At 36.9% G+C, this 24,165-nt stretch overlaps 1 protein-coding gene across 3 annotated transcripts in view; it reads right to left on the reverse strand.

Moving 5' to 3' along the window:
• Window positions 1-231: 231 nt before the first annotated feature.
• angpt2b (angiopoietin 2b) overlaps window positions 232-24,165 on the reverse strand; it is a 52,019-nt gene continuing 28,085 nt past the window's right edge. For all 3 annotated transcript variants that reach the window (XM_079877819.1, XM_079877820.1, XM_079877818.1), the window contains 8 exons: window positions 19,927-20,073; window positions 18,070-18,191; window positions 12,670-12,902; window positions 12,321-12,445; window positions 9,031-9,132; window positions 7,343-7,509; window positions 1,955-2,085; window positions 232-575 (listed from right to left, as the gene is read on the reverse strand). In XM_079877819.1, the coding sequence (XP_079733945.1) occupies window positions 415-575; window positions 1,955-2,085; window positions 7,343-7,509; window positions 9,031-9,132; window positions 12,321-12,445; window positions 12,670-12,902; window positions 18,070-18,191; window positions 19,927-20,073 (1,188 nt within the window). In that variant the 3' untranslated portion in view covers window positions 232-414. The remainder of the gene's footprint in view (window positions 576-1,954; window positions 2,086-7,342; window positions 7,510-9,030; window positions 9,133-12,320; window positions 12,446-12,669; window positions 12,903-18,069; window positions 18,192-19,926; window positions 20,074-24,165) is intronic.

Raw genomic sequence — 24,165 nt, forward strand, 5'->3', positions numbered from 1 at the left:
CAGTGTCTTGAGCACTTTTATAGACATATTCTCTCTTAAACCTTTACTAGCACTAGAAATCTCAGGAGATCCACTGTTGCACTGAAGGGAGGAGGAGGATAGGTTAGTGTTTTACCACACAAACATCGGCCCAAATATCAAGTACAAATGTGAACACTGATCAGCCATTCCAGTTCATTGCATTTTACATTGGAAGAGCTTTGCTATACAGATAAAACATTTATGGTGCAATTTGTGTCTGTTTCGACAGACTAAACAAACAAAATGGAGACAGATTGAATGGCCACAATGACATTGGCACAAGCTGTCCAAGTCTCAAGTTGTCCATAATTTTCAATGATGTCACCAGCTTGTTTGGATTATTTGTCTGTCAGTAAAGTCAAATGACCCTTTTGTGACAGTTCCTTCCTGCTTTTAGAAGTCCACAGGCCGTATCATCATAGTGGTCATGGTCGCCATCCAGCTCGGCCCTTTCCAGTAGTACCACTTTATACTGTTATAGCGTATCACATTGGAGTTTCCAGAATAGTATATCCCATTGAGATTGGAAGGCCCGCAAGCTTCAAACCACCACCCTGCAGTGACAGAGAGCAAACGATTTCAGCTATTTCTTTATTGGGTCAGTTTTCCTTCATTAATATTAAAGAGGCCATATCAATCCTTGAGAGAAAAAAGCAGCACGATGTTTTGAAGCTGTCAAAGGGTTGTGACATCACAACGCGATGTCAGCTTAGCTCATTAATATTATTTACATTATCCTAGGTAGTCCTGGAATGGCTATTTGCATAATCTAATTAATATTCATTAGCAAAACATTGCCAAACAGGCAGTGTTATTTTAGTATTATTTATGTACTGTTATGGTATTTATAATATTTTATATTTATTTGTATTAGATTATATTTTGAAAACTAAAAATATCAAATTAAAAGATAATTCATTTTAATTTTGGTATGAGTAATTTAGCTTTATTTTTGTTTCAGTTTTAGTAATTTTAGTTTAAAATTTATTTCAGTTAGCTGTCAAGTTGTTGTTTTTTTGTTTGTTTTTTAACATATACTGTACGTTTTTCATCTAATATTCATATTATTAAAATATTTATTTTATTTCAAATTTTTTTTTTTCATTTAACAAAAATTATTTTCAATAGTTTTAGTTTAGTTAACAATAACAACAGCAGAGTATCACTCCGACTTGGCATTGAGATAAAATAGCAGATATGCTTCATGTTTGATGAAATATTTTTACACAATCTTCTAATGTTTTGATGTATTGTGAGCAGCACATAAGGGATGGATTCAGGTATGATTTGGAATGTTACCTTTACCTGTTGGAGGTAAGGAGGGATCTTGGTTCCAGCACCTCTGATCTGTGGCTCTGTTTAACTTTAGTAAAGAGCATCTAAAGTTTGTTTTTTAACAAGGTCCCTGATTACATCAGCCCAGCCTTCAGAGTTTGCACAGCACATTTCAGTGCAGATTGTTTTGTGGTTCTGTCACAGTGTAATGTAGGCTTTGGAAAAAGTTTGCTGTCAAAAGACGAGTCACAACCAACTGTATTGAACCTGACAGCAAACCTTCCAGACTAACACTAGTGGACCTTTAGGGGGGAAAATAAAAAAAGTAAAACAATATATGATATGACTCCTTTGAAATGTTGACAGAAAAACTCTGAAAAAAAATGTTGGGCTTATTTTGTTTGGATCAATGCCATTATTTAATCCAAGTGAACTTGAACTGCTGTTTTTTTTTTTACAGGCTAATGTCTATACTTTCTCAGTTGTCATGAAAAATACAGTACTTGATACAGTAACATTATTGTAGTTCTTGTCTTGGGTGTTGCTGGAAAATTGTTTTCCATTATATGTATACGTAATGCATATGCACATGCATATGTTTTCCATCAGATTACACAAAGTTAGAAATAATATATAAATGGCAGACAAGCTGCGGTACCTCCAGTGGCCATCTGAGCGCATTTGCAGCTGCACTGGTCATTGTCGTGATCCTTAGTGCTGAACTGGGTTCCTGAGTGGGTAAGACTACTGGTGCGTCCAGCTGTACCACTGAAACCCCTTGCATGAAGACTGGTGAGAAACAGACAAATACTAAATATTTCAACATTATGGATAGATACAGAATATGCATTTTTCAAACTTTTTGATGCCACAGACCCCCAAATATAGTGATCCTCTTGTGAGAGACCCCCAATATAAATGCAGCTGTATACACTACAATTCAAAAGTTTGTGGTCAGTAAGACTTCTTTTTGTTTTGTAATAAATTTATTCAACAAGGATGCATTAAATTGATCAAAAAGTGACAGTAAAGACACATATAATGGTACAAAAGACTTCTATTTAAAATAAATGTTGCTCTTTAGAGTTGTATCTTTAAAAATGTATCATGGTTTCAACAAACTTAAACAGTACAACTGTTTTCAATATTGATAATAATAAGAAATGTTTCTTTAAGCACCAAATCAGCACGTTATAATTTTTTCAAGTAGGCTCAACTTGTTTTTTCAAGTTGCTTTGACAAGATTTTTTTAAGTTCGAAAGACTACCTGTTTCTCATTAGATGAAAAAGAAGTTAAGTAGATTAACCAGAGCGAATTAGTTGAGTTAACTTGAGTGTGATAGGTTTCCTTATATTTTTAAGTTAGCTCAACTTTTCTTTACAGTATGAAGGACCATGTGACGCTGATGGCTTTGCCATCACAGGAATACATTACATTTTAAAACATATTTAAATAGAAAACTGTTATTTTAAATTGTAATAATATTTTCACAATATTACTGTTTTACTGCATTTTTTATCAAATAAAAGGAGCCTTGTTGAGCAGAAAACAAAATTAATTCAATTAAAAAAACTAATAGTTTCAAATTCACATTTTACAATTATTATTTCACAAAACTTTTTTACAGAACCCCTAGTGCACCCTCGTTGCCCCATAAACTTGAACACCCCTGCAGTATATATGCTGAATAATAATATATAAACATCAATACTTACAGAAGGCATGTTCATATAAACATTTCTATCAACCAGAACAGTCTATGGTAGTCTAAAGCTAAAGGTATGCCAGGAAAGTGTGTTGCTACAACTTTCTTTTTTTGCCACTTCTTGTGTGTCGAGTTCCAGCATTAGCCTTCTTAATCAGCTCAGACACATATCCTGTTCTAGATAAATTAACTTAAATACTATACACAAAGTATCACTTTACGTTGTTTTTTTTTATTTTAGTATACATAATCAGATGAAAGTGTCTACATCTATTACATCCACTGTTAACCCCAGTAATTGGACCAGCTGCGCGCCTGTATAAGATATTTCTAAGTGATTTATCTTTTTCTCTTTCTCATTTCAGAAGGCTCTAAGACTCATTAACGTGCACTCCAAAGATATTCAGCCTCCATTATCCACAATCCATTGTTGATGCTGTCTCACCAGGAAGGATTGCGAGCACACACAGTGCCAGAGAGAGGACCACACAGCTAGGTACTGCAGGAGATTGTTTTGGCATGAAAACATCCTTGCACCATAGGTTGCTTGGCTGGTAAGTCCCAAATGGGCTCAACACCCTCGAGACAATGCCAGCATTCTCAGTACGCTAATAAAACGCACACTTACCATATGAGGTAAACTAGACAAACATGGTGGGATTTGGCAAATGTTTGTTCAGTATTTTCCCTACCTGTTTACACGCACACAAACACACATTGGAGTTTCTATCTGATATCAATGATGCAACACACCCATTCTAGAGTAGTATTCCAAATCATTTATTTTGAGTTAAATGTAATATTTCTGGTTCTGGTTCATTCACTGTATAAGTATGCCCACAAGCAAAACTGCAGGTTTAATTGTATCCCTTAAGAGAGGTGTGAGATCTGTTCACTCGGCAGTTTTCTGGAAAAGCCTCATGCTTGAAATTGTTTGCCTGGGATAAGACCAGACTAGAAGCAATAGGGATGCTGTGAGAAATGGTAGTTTACCCTTAATGTAGCTCATCAATTTGATTTAAGGACATAATCACACAAGTGTTCTTTATATCAGAAAATGACAAAGACAAGCCTAACAAAAACAAAAAAGAAGAAATTAAACGTGTCAATAAGGGTTTTAAATGTGATAAATATGTAACTCACATTGTAAATCTAAATGCAAATCCAAGTATTAAACTAATTCTAAACACCACAACACGACAATGTTTAAAATAACTCTGGGCAATTAGATATTGAATATATTCGAATTAAATGACAATATCTAAGGAATAATTCAGGATGGGCCATTTCATTATTAGAAATTGTGGCAATGGCGGCAGCTTCTCTGCTAATAGTGAAGCTTCAAGTTTAAATGCTTCAAAAACAGCACCTCTACCTGTGTATGTTTCCATGTGTGTGTGTGAGAGAGAGGGGGAGAGAGAGAGAGAGAGAGAGAGAGAGAGAGAGAGAGAGAGAGAGAGAGAGAGAGAGAGAGAGAGAGAGAGAGAGAGAGAGAGAGAGAGAGAGAGAGAGAGAGAGAGAGAGAGAGAGAGAGAGAGAGAGAGAGAGAGAGAGAGAGTGAGTGTGTGTGTGTGTGTCTGTATGTGTGTGAGTTTTTATGGGTGAGAGAGCAGGGGAAAAAAGCATGCTTCCACAGATAATAAAATGTAATTTAGTGATGAAAACATGAAAATATACTGGAGATTTTATCTGTTATTTATGTTTTTCCAAATTCATTTGGAATCATTTACGTTAAAGACAATTTTTTTGGCCATGGCTCTCGCTGCTCATGTCTACGATGTTAATACATAGGAACCATCTTCAAATGTTAGGCAGGAGTTTTCATTTTGTGAGTGGGTATTATAATGAGACTGTGCTGGAATTCATCATTTTTAATGTTGTGTTGAGTGATTGTTGCAGCTGAGGAAAGAGATGGCAGGATTTCTCTTTACCGCACACAGCTCTGCACTTCTACAGCTTGTTATCCGTTCCAGTTAAGTCAAAAAACAAAATGCAACCAAATGTGTTCCTGCTGCTGATAAATGTCTACTGATGTACAGCTGCAATTGTGGTTTATTCAAATAAAAGGTTATATTAGGGAACCCCTCATGCTTAAACATTGCCACTAGACCAAACATATCTTACCACATCTGACCCCAAATTTATCTGAATTAGACAGAAATGATCAGAAAAAAAAAAATCATTGGCCCATCAAATCATTTTGCAATGAGAAGTCAAAAACAGCAACTGTTTTTGTTGACGCTGCAGTATTGACTTGGAAATGGGAAAATCCTCTACTACAGATCTGTAGTAACTCATCACTGAAACTATTTATCAAACAAGTAAAATAAAACACATTTAATTATTATTTGCACTTAACGTCATATATATTCATAATCTAAGTATTCTCTAGTCTCAACCTCAGATGTCACGCCCACATTGGCTGAACGTCTGATGCATATTGCACACAAAATGGGAAACACTTCAGGAGTTTCGAGTCATCATCTGATTGGTTGAGTTCTCCAGGATTTCCAGGAGACGCGTGCACCGCATTCTTTAACACGTGGAAACAAAGCTGTCATGATGCCAAACCCCCTTATGGAAGAAGAAAGCCATTATGTTTAAAACTATGACAAACAGCCAGGGGCGTAGCAACCGGGGGGGACGGGGGGGACACGTCCCCCTCACTTTTAGAAACAGGTGATTCTGTCCCCCGCATTTTTTTTTTTTTGACCCAGCGCCAATATTTCCGCCCGTGTTCTCTGATTTGTTACTTAGACTTGAGTGAACTAACATTCAGCCAATCACAGCGCGAATCATCTCTCATCAAATCTCTTGTTGCTCTTGCGAATTTTCGTTCGCTGTTTAGTCACTTTGCTGTTTGGCCGTCTGGGGTAAAATGAACCCCAGAAAAAAGCAGAGGACATAACATCCTTTTTTCAAACACGCACTGTAAGTATGTATGTCGTGATGACATGAATCACGCGTAAAGTTTCCTTGTTGATTTAACCAACTGTAAGTAACGCAGTAAGACCGTCTATGAGTAAGACCTGTTAGACAACAGAACCCGTATGGACTTCGTCACGTCGCACCGGATTGTGCCGAGTGTGTGTTAAATGCTCTCCTACTTGTCGCTTTGGATAAAAGCATCTGCTAAATGAGACATAACAGATTATTCCCATCAGGTACGCAACGTCATAAGACCAACGTCATTGGTTAAATTTCGGTTGCGACGTCGGGTGACCAAAATAATATTAAAACTTTGTAAATACATTGATTTAGGTTTTATTGATATATTTTAATTAAATGTCTGTTGTATAAAACTAGGGGGAAAATGCCCTTTATAAAGGTACAAAAAATGAGTGTTTTCAAACAGTGATGTAATGAAACTGACAATATAAGTTTGAAGGGAGTAAAGCTTCTGTTTATGCTATTAAGGAAATGTAATTTTGCCAAAAGAAGAACTTTTATTTTAAATAAATGTTCATTTTAAATCAGCCTACTCCAGTGTGATATGTTACCATATTGTCATGCTTAACACTGAGAATTTGAATATTTTTGTAATGTGATGATCAGATGCAGATATAACTAAATCAAAGAATATCATATTTTGGGCAGTTGGCGGGTGGATTGTTTATTTTTAACAGTGGATTCGGGTGACTCAAAGTGCACCAGATTAATGAATTCATCTTTAAAATGTACAAATTTTCTTCCGGGGGGGCATGCCCCCGGACCCCCCTAGAGGTACCAAGCTCCACCCACAAAAATAATGTGGGAAACACATTAGGGTATATGATGATCTACAAAAAATACATTTTCATTATTAGGATTTTACCACCTCCGCCTCATTTTGAGCCAGGAAAATGTTATGAACATCACCTTTGGGTCACATCCTATGGTCACATACAGCTTTTGTCCCCCCCACTTTTAGAATGCCTGCTACGCCCCTGCAAACAGCGCTTATCAGGATCAACTAAATGCTGAATTTTCAAGTATGTGTAGTTCACAGGACCATTGTTGCACTAAACTTGCACGCTGGTCTGTTATTGTGGGGAAAACGACTTTACATTTTCACACCCCTAAACATGACGCTGGACAAAACAACGTCCTGTTTAACGTCAGACGTCCTCTTGGGCTATCCTTGGCCAATGAAAGCTCCTGTGGAGTCCAGACCTTCTGCCATCAGTCTGAAGGACTGGCAGCGCAAGACTAAGCTTTTTCCATTGCAAACCTGCACTGTGCCCCCAACTCACCCCAACCAACTTTCACCACCACTTTTGAAAATAAAGTGACACCCAATTGTATGCATCACGACAGTTCATTAACATCTAGAGTCAAGAGAACATGAAACATTTTGGTACCTGTACTTCTTATCCTCTCCGTCAATGTAGAAATGGTCATATTGAGAATAAGCCTGGTGTCCCTCTGCGTCTTTGAGGTGGACCTGGAGAATGTTTTCTTTTGATGTGGTAAGCAGGTGGATGGCATCATTTCCTAACCAGTGTTCTCCTGACGGATCTCCAAATCCCTGTTGCATAAGAAGAAAAGGAAAAAAAAATGCTTTATTTTCTTGACATACACTCTTCTTTTCACAATCTCTGACAAACTACAGAATGGAAGTACTCAAGTACAATGGAGAACTCCCAATTATTTACATATGCAAAATTGCAGAAGATTGCTTCACGACCAATTTGAAAGTTCAGTGCGACTGGCATAATGACAGTCGTATGCAAATGTCGGAGATAGAGGAAAGTCTTCTTCAGAAGAACAATCCTTGAGTTCCATGTCACATACTAGTACAGTAAACATTTCAAAATACCTCCTGTAACCATAGGAAAATGTTGCATTTCCCTTTGCTTGGACCAGTAAATGAGACAGCACTTTTGATCACAGTGAGATGTGGTAGTGCAGTTGGGCATTCAAATGCTTCAATGCACACGTTATCAACAATCTACAGGGGCTCCCGACTCCCACGCTCCATCTGGGGCCAAATATTTCTTAATTCAAAACATTTTTCTTAGAAAATAAGGAAAAGAGAAAACAAAACTTGCGCTGTTCTAAAGCGCTCCCAGAGCAGCCATAGCAATTTATCTGTTGAAGTAGCCCAGGTGAGATGAATTACCACCGTTTTCACATTTAAAACTCAATAACAGTAGTTTTCAAACAACTCAGCTCTTCGGGGAGATGTTACGTTTATAAGTAGACCCTGATTTTAAAGCAAGCATTACTTAGAATGTAAAGAGAGTCCTTTTCGCTTAGACATTATGTCACTTGTTTTAAATGATGGACGCAAAGTGTGAATAATGATGCCCTATTTAAATTCAAAATGTCTCTTATCTTTTTTTTTTTTCTTCTCAAGGCTTCAAATGACCCTGTGACCGAATTAATATACACCACATAGGGAGGGAATGCAGGTGTAACAACAGAGGGAGACATGGGAATGCAGAGACGGCCAATCAGAATTCTCTTCCTCAAGGAAAGGTCATCAGGGTTACCAATGCATCAGTATTCTATGGCTATAAGCATCAGATGCCACATTTGAGTTAGACTTTCCCCTTCAGAGCAGGTTAAATATGTGTTTTAAATGTAAGGTGCCTCAGATTAATGGTAGCAGAAGCTTGCATTCATCAATAAGAGATAGACAGGCTCACATTTAAATTATACTTTATGTCTTCATTAAAGGAGTGATCATACTGCATTGTCTTAAACAAAATTAAGAAAAATTAGTTTTAAGCAATCTTTAATGACAGCACAAAATAAAATTCCTGCAACTAGGTACTTTACAATGCAACTAGGTACTTTACAATGTTCACCTTGTCAGATATGAATAAAAGCAAGTGTTTTCTTTTCATTAGTATTTGAATATGTTTTTAGGTATTAGATGCATGAAGACATGCTTCATTCATTGTCAGTGCTAAAATACATCTGAGACTGAGAGAATTGTGCTTTAAAGTGAATTTGAAGCCAAACTGTGAAAGATAACCACACTAAAGCTATGTATACAATTAAATAAATCAAATGTGGAAAGGCAACTGATATTGGATCCTACCAGTTTGTAGTCATTCCAGCCACAGTTGAAATCAACTGATCCATCATAACGGTGCTGAAAGACAGTCCAGCCTCCCCCTCTAGTTTTCATGTCACAGAATACCTGGTCAGAAACAACCATACAGAAACACATACATGCCATAAATATACAAATATACTTTTTTCATTTATAATTTTATATTTTAACAAGAGAGAGAAAGAGAGAGATAACACTTGTGTTAGTTACTTAAGGAACTTAAGTACTAATTACTTAAAGTACTAGTTACTTAAGAAACTAAAAGAAAAGTAACACTTTATTTCAATAGTCCACTTTAGACATTAACTATAAGTATCTTTGCAACTACATGTAAACTACCAGTCATTAAAGTATTAGCAGACTGTCTGCTTAATATCTTTATTTTTATGGTCCCCCAACCGACATTCTATTGACTATAAGTAACTTTTCGGTCCCCCAACCGACATTCTATTGACTATAAGTAACTTTTCGAGTACATCATGTCAACTTATTCTACTAACACTTACCATAACCCTAAACCTATCAGTCTACTAATACTCTAATGAGAGCTAGTTGACAAGTATAGTTGCAAATTAATGAGAGTTAGTTGACAATTAGTTGCATGTAGTTACTTATAGTTATTAGAATGTCTAAAGTGGACCATCAAAATAAAGTGTAACCAAAGTTCCTTTTCTTTTGAGCTAATATTTGTGACAAAACTATGGTTTTCAATTTAATAAATAAATAAATGCTGAGAGACCCTTTGCATGTGCTATGTTTTATTAAACAACATCAACAAAAAAGCTATGGTAATTTTTCCTTATTTCATTATTACAGTAATATTTAAGTCAGAATTTGCTGAATTCTTAATACAAAAAGCTGCAGTTTAGTGATTTGACTGCTGTAATTTCCCAGGATATGCCACAAAGCATATCAACTCATGATGTTTTGAATAGGGACATTTCAGAGTCAATTATGAGGCCTTTCTTACCTCTGTAGGTTCTCTGCACTGACAAAAAAAAAAAAACCTGTGACCCACAATCCTTTTTAAATATGCATGGGGAGCGAGACTGGTTCACAAACCACCACATTTGGACTTCTGATGCAGGACATTCTGTTCCTGTCCAGTGAGATGGCGGGTCCTCAGGCTATGAGTACTCTGTTAAGTTTGTTTTTATCTTTTGGAAATTTGGTTAACCACTGTGCAATAAACTTGCCATACTAATGATGGATTGTCCCAATTTGAGCCAATTTGATAAACTAAGTCTAACATGCAGTTTAAACACTAAACTGTTTAGTGCTCTTCCACTAAAACTTTTACTATCTATTGATTTAGTATTGAACTCAATCCAACTTAATTTACTGTTTTGTGAGGAAAATAGCAATTTAGTTCGAGCTATGAGCAGCAAAAATAAAATAATACAAGGGCAGCTCGTTGAATTCCATCATCCGAATCCCTCAAAACTAATTAAAGCCTATCCCGTAAAGGATTTTCTTCACAAATATTAAATATTTCTAGCCTGTGGGTGTCAAGTGAAAACATTCCAAGTCAATATCCTCAATATGATTTTTCTCCAATTTTCCCAGCTGTTTCTGGGAAGAAATAGGCTTAAGGAGAAGATGAAAAGCAATAAGTTCTTCTTGGCAAAAACAAAAAGTGGGATAACAACGTACATTTCCATCCCTTGGCGGGACCAACTCATTTAGCAATACATGATGCTGGTCTTAAGACCTTCCATTGTGAAACTTTAAACAGCTAATCAAGGTTTAAAGACAAAGCACTTGCATTAATGACATCTGTAGAGAGGGTGCTTTTGGGGAGTAGGAATTGATTTCATTCTTATTCAGCACAACATATATTTCTATTCGCATAACAGATGTGAGATGTTCTTTGTTTTCTGCTTCTGAGCTATCCACATCAAGATGACAGTCAAATTTTCCAGCGATATTTTATCTCTTGAGACTGCGTATTTATAAATCAGACACATTTATACAATTGTAATTTATATCAAAATACTTTGCACAATTGTATAAATATGAACATGATGCCTGAATTTAAAGAGAATTTCAAACTCATTCAGGGCTGGTCAGTCACTGTTTTCCATACTTTTTTTCCCAAAAAATTCTGGCCAAAATAAATTTTAATGTCTGGTAAATATATATACTGAAATAGCACAGCTTAAATAAATATATTTTTCAAATTAAACATATTTTTTAAGTTTCTAATGCCAAACATATATATTATATAATTATACAATGTATATAAAATGTAAATCAAGGGGCAAGAAAATGCACTTCTAATCTTAAAATATATTTTTTGTAAATAGAAAATGTATTTTTTGTAAAAAAGCAGAATACTTTTTGGCTAATTTTGCCAAGAAAAAAGTATTTTGTTTATATATAAAAGCTTGGCTCTGGCAGCAAAAACCTATTCAAAACTTTCATGGTAACAAAGGAACCATTTGTTATCAATAAACTTGAATCAGTACTGATCAATATCCCGTATAAATATCTTAATTTGTATCATTAAGGAAACAAAGTGAAGTAGAAAAAAAGAGCCATTTAAAACTCTCCAAATGGAAGGAGCCACCCAGCGTGCTGCTCTGAGGGGTGGCACAGTATGAAAGAGTGGTGATACTACATATACCAGCTCGCTCTCGCTCACTGCATTAAACCCGGTGTTGGCAGGAAGCTCCCGAATCTTTGCCAAACACCTGGCGCCTATGCCCACAGGAAATGGAGGGGAAGACGAATGAGCGCACAGGAAAATAATGAATAACAAAAACAATTTTAGCCACATTTTTAAAATGTTCATCACCCCAAGAGCCAGCCAGAAATTAGATTTGACTCAAAGGCAAAGCTCAATGGGTGGTTTGCTTGTGGTTCAGTAAGGAAAGATTTTGAAATAGATATGGGTGCATATTCACAGTTAGATGCACCGAGAAATGGCCTGAAGGAAATGTTTGACTTTGACTTCTTGATTTGGTTTTCTGATCAACATGACATTTTCATCTTAGCCTTTTTTTCAAAGACGTACCGAAATTGCATTATACTAAAACATGTTGTCCTTCCAGATTATAATGTAGTCCTCAAAAACAACACAAAAAACTAAATGTCAGGAGAGCTCAGTTTCTTCAGCAATCAAGATACATGCCAAAATTCATGCTTTACAAAATGATATTATATTGCATGCAATATATCTTTTTTCTTTTCCTTTCCTTTTTTGTATTTAAATTTCATCATAGTGATTTGAAAACTGGTTATTGTCCACATGAAAATTGTTTAAATCTACTAACCTTAATTTTCTGGGTTGAGTTGGCAAGATGAATGCTGTATATCCCACTTTCTGTAACTCCCGATTTGAATATCTCAGCACAGTCTCTGAACTTTAACATCTCCTTTTCAATTGGAGTTGAAATATCTGAAAATACATGGGACATTTTAACGTTTGTGAAAAAGAAATAGAAGTATAGGTTGATTGGTTTGAGCAATACTGATTTAAATCTCAATCTTCTTGGAAAAAATGCCTGATGGACCACCATTGGGAATTTAGGCAATTGCTCTGTTCAGAGAGACCCAATTTTGTTCCCACTGACCTGGTCATATGCAGCTTAGCCTGATAGATAATGTGAAGTTGGCACTAACCGTTACAGTGAGAGACCATAGCCAGAAGCTGCTGCACTGTGTCAGTGAGTGTGGCCTGCTGGCGTTGGAGCAGTGTGCTGTTACGAGTCGAGCTGGCCAGTTCTCCCTCCAGCAGGCTGACCAGGTGATTCTGTCTGTCCAGCAGCTCCAGCAGCTGCTGCTTTTCCTGCTGGATGACCTGAAGCTCTCTGCTGTGCTTGGCCTCCATAGCACCAAAGCGCTCTTCCAGGTAGCTGAGAAGAAACACACTGGCTGGTTCATATACCAACACGACTCATGAAAGTGCTTATCTATAGCACAAATTTTATTTCCTGTGCCATTTATACGGCAAAAATATTTTTTGCGGGTATTACATGGCATAAAGTGCGTATCATATGCGCGCGAAAACTGCGTATCATATGTACGCAAAAACTATTTTTGGCGTATAAATGATACGAGAAATATAATTCGTGCTATGCGCACTTTCATGAGATCGGGCTGCATATACAGTCTTGCATATTATGAGCTTTTTAGAAAACTATTTTTGCACTGTTGCTGATAAAACAGTCCAACAGCACTGGGATTTGTTTAACTCCACTTTGTGCGTTCCAGACTGTCAAACTGTGCATTAGTTGTGGGGATTTTGTCTGAAGGTTACAGCCATACAATTTTAGTCTTAAAGGTGCAGTAAGTGATTTCTGAGAATCATTATTGAACACTGTTGATATTTGAAATCAACCCAAACAATCACATCCAGGGCCTGAAATTAACACCCGACCACACGCCAAATGCGGGTGAATTCTGCAATTGGCGGGTAACACTGTCAATCTACCTGCCACATTGGCAGGTAGCCAATGAGAATCGACCCTTCGCGGGGAGTTTGATTGACGGCGATCTGGCCAATTATAATCTGCCGAATTTTTTTTTGTCCGACAAAGCAGTCAGGAGAGTTCAACGTTGGATGATTTGAACTTGAAAAAACGGAGTGTACTGAGTAGACCTACTGACATCTTTCCGCAGTTAAAACTTCATTCCTTCTTATGTTCATTCATGTTTATTTTATGCTATAAATTAACTAGAAGGAAGAGATGATCGGTTCACAAGCAGCTTTAACTAACCGAGGCACCACAGCGATCTGTCAAGACACATTACAGAGCCACAAAACGGTATTGTCTAAATTTCTTTAAAAATGACCAAATTTTAACGTTGATACTTTGTTTAAAATCAAAAGTAACCAGGACTGTCTTGTCTGTCAGCGTGTTGTCAGTGTCCTCTCTGCTGCGCGATGTGTTTTTCATTGCGTGAGATCATGGTTTGGCGTGAGCTCGGTGTAGCTTGTCGGACATAGCAACAGTAACTAAAGCGGCTGGGTCTTTGCGTTTTTGTTTTTTTTTTTTTTTGTTTTTTTAACTGTTGTTATTTGACATTTAAACGAAGTCAGCCATACGCACCAAACGCGAATATGCGTCTAAATTCGCGCCTGACGCGCTATTCGCCTCCGGTGTGAACGCACCATAACGGTTCCTGAACGCTGTAACAGCTGCCCAGCGATCAACACAGCCGCGTGTGATTTGTTTACATAGCCTACGAGCTGCACTCGGTCTATATCTGTATTCTTAAGGGGGTCGCACACCGGACGCGCAGCTCAGCGCCGCGCCGCGCAGCGCCACGTCTTTTAAATTCGAACACATTATTCTCTATGAGAGTACACACACCGGCGGCGTCTGTCCGCGGCGCCCAGCAACGGCTCAGGACCGTGTTCAAAATCCTGCCGCGCCACAGAGCGCCATTTAAATAGTTTTATATTAAATTTACATTTATGTGTCTCAAATCGTAGTTAATGTATATATGGACTTAACCCTGTGCTGCAATATACATTTAGTTTTATATTTATTTACAGAAATCAGAAAATTGCTGATGTTATCGGATTTTCAGGTGACAGTTGTCCTAGACGTGGCGCGGCGCGGCGCTGAGCTGCGCGTCCGGTGTGCGACCCGCTTAAGAGTTATTATTACTTGTATGGATCTCGTTAATAACTTGACAGCACTTAAATGTGTATTCTTACAAGTTAAAGAACAAATGTTTGTGCAGTTCCTTTTTTTTTCCACCTTTTATGAGGCAAAAAACAAAAACAAAAAAAACAAAAAACTGGCTGGTAAAAAGTCACTGTGGCGGGTGGATTTTTAAATCCACCTGCCACAGTGGCTGGTGGTCAAAAAAGTTAACTTCAGGCCCTGATCACATCCCTCTCTTCATTGCTCCGCCCCCAAAATGCACGAACACGCAATGCAAGAGTGGATGTCTCATTATCATAGCAGAAGCGAAGCAAACACCATTATGTAGGAGAGGGGGAAAAAAGTATTTTTGTTAGCGGGGAAAAAATAGACAAAGTAACAGAATATTTGAAGACTTCAGATGCAAAAGCCTCTAAGTGCCATCTGAAATTTTCTTCTAGAATGATCATTTTTATCTAGCTTGTATATTTAAGTTCAGCAATTTCACTTAAATGACAATGTTATTTTCATTGCCATTTAAGTGAAATTGCTGAACTTAAATATACAAGCTAGATAAAAATGATCATTCTAGAAGAAAATTTCAGATGGCACTTAGAGGCTTTTGCATCTGAACTCTTCATTTAGTCTAAAATGTAGGTTTCTCAGTATAAACATGTTGTTTGTTGAGCTATTGTGTAAATCAATACTAAACTGCATACCACACTTAAATAGTTGCACCTCAGGTTAAATTCATTTTCTTTAAACAATGAAATATACAATATCAACATATCTAGAGCATCTCAAACGTAAATCCTGTACTGTATGCACAACTTTAGACAAATATAAATCTTTATAAACCCTTTAAAGACTAAGCGCAACTGAAGGTTACATCAAAGTCCCTCTGGTTCAATACAATGATGGGAAGATTGGATTATTTTACCCACTTAATCTTGTTAAGCAAAAAATTAACTAATTTTATTCAAGTAATTTTGTTCATTTCGTTCTTTTGATCAGAGTTAAATTAAATTAAAATGGCAAATTCCCTGAACAAGCTCAAATACGATTACATCAAGATTCTCATTTATCAGTAAATGATGAAATACCATTACAAATTTGGTTACACTTTATTTTGATGGTCCACTTTAGACATTCTACTAATTATAAATAACTACATGTCAACTAACTCTCATTAGAGAATTAGTAGACTGTTCCGTTAAGGTTAAGGGTTAGTAGTATAAGCTGACACGTACTTGCAAAGTTACTTATAGTCAGTAGAATGTCTGTTGTGGGAACTTCAAAATAATGTATTGGTAGATATTAAGCAGACAGTCTACTAATACTCTAATGACTAGTAGTTTACATTTGCAAAGTTACTTATAGTTAGTAGAATGTCTAAACCAGGGGTGTCAAACTCAGTTCCTGGAGGGCTACTGTCCTGCAGAGTTTATCTCCAACCAGCTCCAAAAACACCTGCCTGGAAGTTTCTAGTAATCCTGAAGACCTTGATTAGCTGGATCAGGTGTGTTTAATTAGGGTTGAAGCTAAACTCTGCAGAGATGTGGCCCTCCAGGAACTGAGTTTGACACCCCTGGTCTAAACTATTGAAATAAAGTGTTGTTACCACAAATGTATTTATAAAGGAAGACCATATGGGATTACTAGTACGTTTTACAGTTTGTGTTACTGCAACAGACTATGGCATTTGAATTGGGAGCAGTGTGATTTTGCCATGCTCAGAGCAGATTTTTGTCTTAAAGGTAGATAAATTGTGCCTATAGACAAACAGTTTGTCTTATTATATTAACTGTCATATCAAATCCTAATTTTGAATGCTTCACTCTGTAGGTAAATAGCAGTTTGTTTGCTTCCGCTGCTCTCAGCGCAGATGACACCCTTGAACAAGCCTCTCCACATGTGAGCCTGAGAGGCTGGTAGACCTGTAAACACCTGGATACCGCTGCCATTCACAGATGGTGTTGTTGCCTGGGCTTCTCTATCAAAATCAAAATCAACAACTCTCTGACAGGCTGTGTGAGCTGGCACCGTACCAAGCTCCAAATAAAGACAATAAATCCCACAGGCTTGATCTTTATGAGTCCGACTAATGACTTTGCAGCAGTTTTTTTTATTGAAACAATCCACCCACACAGATTGAACAAGCTACTTTCAGCTAGTCGAAAGAAACATTCCCTAAATCTTTCTTCGCTTGCTGTTTCTGTTCTTCCAGCATGCATCCTTTCAAGGGGATCTGCACTTGAGTATACCTTGTCAAATTGTTTTTAAGATGATTTGTTTTTTAATCATCTTAATTTGTGGAGATGAAACATTGTTGTTGTTTAAGCTCCAGCTTTATTGTAAAAGACAAGTACCTTGTAAAGTACCAATATTTTATTCCTGAATAGACTGTCCCATTTTTGAACGGCGAGTTTAAGTTTCCACAAAATGCTTGGATATTTTAATTTGAGTTAGCAGAAAGATGCATAATCACTGAGCCAAATTTCCCGAAAGACCAAGAAAGAAAGATGAAAACGCATTTCCTTTATTACTGGAGCTCAACAGACAATTTACTGTAACAGAGTGCTGTTTTTTGTGTGAAAGGTGCTTGCTGCTATGCAGCATCATTGTTTATTTGAACACAATTATAAAGTCATAAAAGAGCTGAGGTGATCCTTGTTTTATAACTTATTTTCAGTATATGAGATAGTAAACACATGGAATAAACAGGGAACATGAGAAATATCTTGAGATGTATTTTGGCCTTTTTATACCTGATATCAAAGTGTTAGTTCACCCAAAAATGAACTTTTTCATAAATTACTCTTGTCATTCCTAACCTGTATGATTTTCTTTGGTCTTTGAAATGTAAAAGTAGATATTTTAAAGAATGTTGGTAACCAAACAGTTTCAGTTTCTATTGACTTCCATATGGACAAGAAAATAATGGAAGTCAATGGGAACCGAAACTGTTTGGTTACCAACATGCTTCTCAATCTGTTCTGCAGAAATGCATAATAAAATGATAAACACATTTAATTTAGAATTTTATTCACATATAAACATTGATGAAAGCATATACATAGAGCACATAAAATATGGTAATCAGAAGCACAACCGCAAACCTCATTGGTTCTTGCGCATCAAGCATGCACATTTTAGCTTCAGTTTACCATTTTTGATGTGCTCAATGTAGGTACGTAGATGAAAAAAATGGGCAAAACAACAGGCAACATGATATGAGATGTTATTATATAAAGTGTTTATGAGCAACTGTACTATCAAAGGTCATTACCATCTTGTAAGCCGTTTTCCTTTGTATCCAGTTTAAATAATATGCATGAATGCGCTTTTGCATTTGTAATAACTTTAGAGACAGAGCTCACATGCACAAGGGTGTGACTGAGACACTGCACATTTGCAGACGACTCACCTGTTTTTGTCATTGAGGCGGGAGACCTCCTGGGTCTGCTCTAAGAGCTGCTTCTCCAGCCGGTTGGTGCTCAGAGAGTACTCCAGCAGCTGGATCTCCAGACGACTGGTTTGGTTCAGCACCTGCAAACAGGCCCACATGACAGACAAGCGGAAAGAGAGATTACCTTTAAAATATTTAAAGACATAAGAGAGTGATGGCGCTTTTCTTGTCCAAGTACTATGGTTTTCATCTTTGCTTGAATGCAAATGTACAGGATTAAATTTTTTTCCAAGAAACCCCTGTAGTTGAACGTTGAAGGTAGTACCAGATGTTTCCCTGCAACATCAAGGCTGCCAACTTTATTCAAGAGCAATGTTTAAAGTAGCATTGTTGGAAACAAAAACAGTTTTAATCAGGAATAGTTTACCCAAAAATGTAAATTCTGCCATTACCTTTATGTCGTTCCAAATCTGAATTACTTTCATTCTACCACAGCACACAAAAAGGAATAATCCAGAGACTGTGCCGGTCGCATTTTTCCATTCAATTACAAGCTTCAAAGAGGATGCAAAACCATCTTAAAATGTCATAAAAGACTAAATTGCAAGTCATATGATAGTTTCTAAATATTTGTGTACTGATAATCCTCCCTCCAATAAGCTGTAAACTGCTGTGTTCAAATCATTTGATTCATTTAAAAGATTCAACTTGAAAGATCATTCACAGATCAGACAGTTCTCATTTAGTTTGGTCCCCACTGTCGCTTTTGGTTTGCTTAGTTGGGGACACTTAACATTCAAAAATATTATTGATCTGCCTGCATTGACAACATTATATGAGAACTGAACTGAGCTCCAGAGTGGCTGTATAGATAAATTAACTAAATTAATAACTTTTTATCAACAAAAATGAACCATCACTGAACTTACTATGACACACTTTTCTTCTATATGTGCTGTACAGCCTTAAACTTTGTTGCATTGTTTTCCTGTTATCACTGTAAAGCTGCTTTAAAACAAATTGTATTGTAAAAAGCACTATATAAATAAAGGTGGCTTGACTTGATTGTTGGTGCATGAAAAATTCTTCAAAATCTCTCCTTTTGTGCTCCATGGAAAAAAGACGAATGAATTTGGAACAACATAAGGTTAGATTCAAATGTTTCCTTGAGTTTTTGAAGCCATAATCAAGTGATCCAAAAAAAAGTCACACATAGTTCAGGAGTGATTATCCTATTATGCCCGTTCATTTAAACAGCTACATGTTTTTCCAAGCAGCTCTAACACAGCAAACATACTGTAAGCCCTGACAAGCACAGCCCAATATTTTTTCAGGCTGTACTATGATGTTCAATGAACTGCTGACTGCAACTAAATGAAAGCAAAAACATAGCAGTGTGAAACAATTACTCTCTGAGAGTATAAACACTATGGCTGTTTTAGTTGGGCTATTTTCACTGTTTCTCTGATTCTTTTCCAACACTACTCTTCATGGCCACTTAACCCTGCTTCTGTTGGCCATGAATTCAGATGAGTAAAAAAAACATGCACACATTATCCAAAATAGGCAGCAGTGCTTTGACTGTCAAATGTGATGCACTAAGGCCTAATTTTGTGAACTCACTTAACTGCACAAGGGTAAATATTATCAGCCACTGAAGAATGTAATGTCACCAATGCAAATTATTGAGCAGTTTGCTTACTATAATAGAGAATGTTGAACAAATGATGGCGTGAGGTGCTCACGTGGCTGCTTGTCTTCAAAATGTGGTTTAAGCCATTAGAGAAAAAGCATTTCACCGCAAAGACAGACAGAAGCTTGCTGCAGTGTCATTTATTTTTCTGGATGCTGTCAGTGTCATCTGATCAGCCTCACCTGTGTCTCCACATCTGTCAGTTTGCGTGTGTTCTCTGCTGATTGGCTTAGAAGATTGGTTCCGATCTCCAGCATGGTGGCTGTCTGGGTGTGAATGACATTCCGTTCCATCTCTGATCTCACATTCTCCTGAATATAGTTCTCCAGCTGCAAACATGACATATGACACATCAACAAACATACACCAACATCTCCATCTAATATTCTAGTACATAAGCCAAAGAACTTTCAGCATGGAGAGGCATAAAAACAGGCTTTCAAAAATATTAAAAACATTTTAATTATCCCAAACTTTTGACCGGTAATGTGTATTAGTAAGTTTGGAATAATTCAGGTGGGTTTTTTTTTAATTGTCTCTTATGCTCACTAAGTTTGCATTTATTTGAGCAAAAATATAGTAAAATATTATTAGAGTTTAAAATTACTGTTTTAATATATTTTAAAATATAATTTATTCCAGTGATGGCAAAACTGAATTAATTGGTGCTAAATTGTTATCATTTATTATTAGTGCTCAATAATTAATAATGGTTGTTATTATCAATGTTGGTTGATATTTTTGTGGAAACCATGAAACTTTCATGATTCTTTTATGAATAGAAAGTTAAGTATGAAAAAAAAAAAAAATCAATGCCAACAGACGCCAACAGGGGTTCACACTGATCCAAATCAAATTCGGCAAAACCGACAAAAAGAACATGTCTGCCAATGTTTGTTGCCGTCTGCTGATGCAATGAGCCTTTAGTGAAAATGATATATAATATTGAAAAGTGGCTGAAACAGGCCAAAACAGCACAAGAACAATCAATATGAAATGCATGGTCTGACATCAACGCTAAAACAAGTGCTGTACAATCAATCTTACTGACAGTGCTTGACTCCCTTCGGACAAATGGACTTGAGTGCAGACTGTACAATTCTAATGAGGCAATACAAATATGTCCTCATCCATCTCCAGTGCCATTGTCTACAACCAAATGACATCTGCACTCAGAGGCCGTGATACAGTGCACTTCATACCATAAGCACAATGCGGCCATGGCTACTGTACCACCCTGCTGAGACACTGGTGTGAACACCTTTGGGTAAAATACATTTTGTTTGCTCAGTTTAATTAATCATTGGCTGTGATATTACGGGAGGTAACAATAAATAAATAAAGATCATGACCATTTATGCAAGCTATAAAATCGAGCCACCAAGCATCTTGAGTAATAAACCATTCTCAGATTGATGTGGCCTTTTCATAAAAATGACAAAGAGAAAGAGAAATCCTGTCAAATCTTCACTGTACCATGTAATTTTAACATTTTTCCAAGGAAGTTTTTTTTTTTTTGCCAGTCCCTGAGTAGGTGAGCTTTGCAGAAAACTAAAGTGGCATTGATTAAACTACCTTTAATCTTGCTGTTCCGCCACTCTCAGTAATGAACATTCAAAGAGTTTTAATTGAGTTAAATAATGAGGCATAAAAAAACGGAAGTGAATTAAAAACCGGCCAAGTCCATTTGTATTTTCCCATTTCATGGAAAATGAGATTTATTATTAAAAGGGGCCAAATATGAACACTCCATCTGTGAAGCTTTACTGAACACAATAGATCGGCCTACTCGAGGACAGTTGAGCAAGAATAATTGTATTGAGCAATCTTTAATTTCTTTAGAGAATCATTCATCTGAAGAAAAAAAATATATATGACGTTCAAAACCTGTATGATGTTATTATTTTTTTTTTATCCCTATATGGAACACAAAAAAAGGTTTTGTAAAGAACATTCAGCATGCATGTTTTCTGTACAATGACATTTCATAGTGACCACATGCTGTTAAGATCCAGAAATGAACTATAAAAGCAAAAAATGTACATTTGGTTAGGAGACACTTTTGAACCAATGACATTTGATGTTACTGACATCCAACATGCGCTATGGTGCCATATTTAGCATTCAAGTTATATGGACAACTTTTATGCTACTATTTTGTCATTTTTATCATTTTATGGAAAAAATAACCATTCAGGTTTGGAATTACATGAGGGTTAGTAAATAATGACAGTTCTTTCATTTTGGTTTGAAGTATTCCTTTAATCCACTTCTCTTTCTGTCTGTCTCTCAGTCTTTTTCTTTTTCCAATCCTTTTTTAGCAGGACGTGTCAGTGCATCTTGGCTGCTTTAAACAGAGACAGAGGCTGCATACGCAAGCAGAAGATCTGTCGTAGGAGATTATTTTGGATTAGAATGCAGTGTTAAGAAAGGATGTTGGGAAGCCAAGAAACTGTTACAGCAACTGCCTGTGTATATTTCATGTAGGAACGTGTTCTTGCCTGAAAGAGAGGGGATTTTTTCACCTCTAAAACAAAAAATACAAAGGTTTTTTGTTTGTTGTGTCAGTACTATGACACAATAAGCTTGTGATTTTTCATGTTTGCTTTTCTCTCTTTTCTGAACAGAGCCAGGATAAACGTTTCAGGGAAAGAGGATTTGTGTTAAAGGTAGGGTAAGAAATTTCAGAGTGGCTAGCAATAGCAAGCTAGCTTTGAAATCATTAGATCCCACCCTCCCTTCAGAGCGTCTCCAAAGCCATACTTCCTTCAAAACACATGAACACACACTGCAGATTCTGCGTCGTGAGACGAGAATCTGTGTTAAATAACCTCATGTCTCTAAGTACATAACATTACAATGAACGTAAACAACTTACAGAGCTCTAGTTGTACCACCTGACTGCTGCAGATTCATTTCGGCATTGATAGTGTTGACAAAGAAATGCATTCTATATAGATCAGTGCTTCCGACGCTTTTCACCGTTGTGTACGACGTCCGCTGGGGGCGTATTGCGTATTATGGAGCTGATTTCAACTGCCAGTGTGAAGGCGGCGTAAGAGATAGTAAATCTTTTCCTGGATTTTTTTTGTGCGTTCCCGAGATTAGACCTTCCTTAACATAATGCCGAAAAACCCGAAGTCTCTAGGTGGTCTGGTTGAGGAGTAGATAGAAGTACAAGTTTGGTGCACACAGACAGAACAGAAATCATGAGTTAACAATCGCAATTTTGTCCGGCGGAAAATTGCGCTAAAAAGTCCAAATTGTGAAATAAAATGTTGCAATTACCTTTTCAAATTTTTACTCCATGGCGGAAACAAGCCTCCATATATTTCTCCTAATCCCTTTGCTCCCTTTTTTTAAAATAAACAAATAAATATTAAGCAGCACAACTCTTTTCATACATTTAATAATAAAATGTGTCTTGGGCGCCAAATCAGCATATTAGAATGATTTACAGTATGAAGGGTCATGTGACACTGAAGACTGGTGAAAAGATGCTGAAAATTCAGCTTTGCCATCACAGGAATAAATTAAATTTATATAAAAAGAAAACTTTTTTCATTGTAATTATATTTCACAATATTACTGTTTGGCCAAACAAAGACAGCCTTGGTGAGCATAAGAGAGTTCTTTAAAAAAAAAAAAAAATTCTCAGTAACACTTAACAATAAAGTCTAATGCAGCTAACAAGTGGAATATGAAAACTACTAACTAACAATGACCAGCCACAGGATTAATGTGATTCAACAGAAGTCATGATGCTGAACAAAAATAAGCCCTTCCAAAAAAACTAAAAAAACAGTTGTCCCTGACATGTAATTCAGCATGCATGTTCCCTCTTTGGAATTTCATTGAAGAACACACAGGATTAGCTCATGTTTTCTTTAGGGGGGTTCTCGAAGACCCTGGAGGTCAGATAGTCATGTGGGAGTGTGGTGTGTGATACAAATACACCGTCTCATGTGTGGCCTCTGGCCGGAAAGTCTAGTAATGCATATGCAAAGCAGAACGTCTGTGGTGTTGAAAAGCCAGTACAATCCACTCAGCAGCGGGCCAGAGTTCAACGCTCTCCAATGCTCAGGAAGCTGCTGCTTCTACCGCGCACTGCACTCAATGACCGGAGAGGGAGTGAAATAATAATTTATACAACATTTGGCCTGCTGGTGAAAGCGTGCATATAGGCATATCAGGAGGGTCTGTCTGGACCGCTTTTTCTGAGATATAGTAGTCGCTTTACCTTTTTTCTATACCTCCTACTGACAGAAAAATGCATCTTGTGCCAGACGTAGGGCCTGTAAAATATGAAAGTGAGCCGACTCATGAGTGATTTTGACCCTTTTTGTAATCCTTTGGCATTCAGGAGCATTTCTGGGGAGCACGTACGATACTAAGCCCCCTCCGTGTTCAATGGGAGGCCT

This window comes from Squalius cephalus, assembly GCF_949319135.1.
Source record: "Squalius cephalus genome assembly, chromosome: 8".
Lineage (NCBI taxonomy): Eukaryota > Metazoa > Chordata > Actinopteri > Cypriniformes > Leuciscidae > Squalius > Squalius cephalus.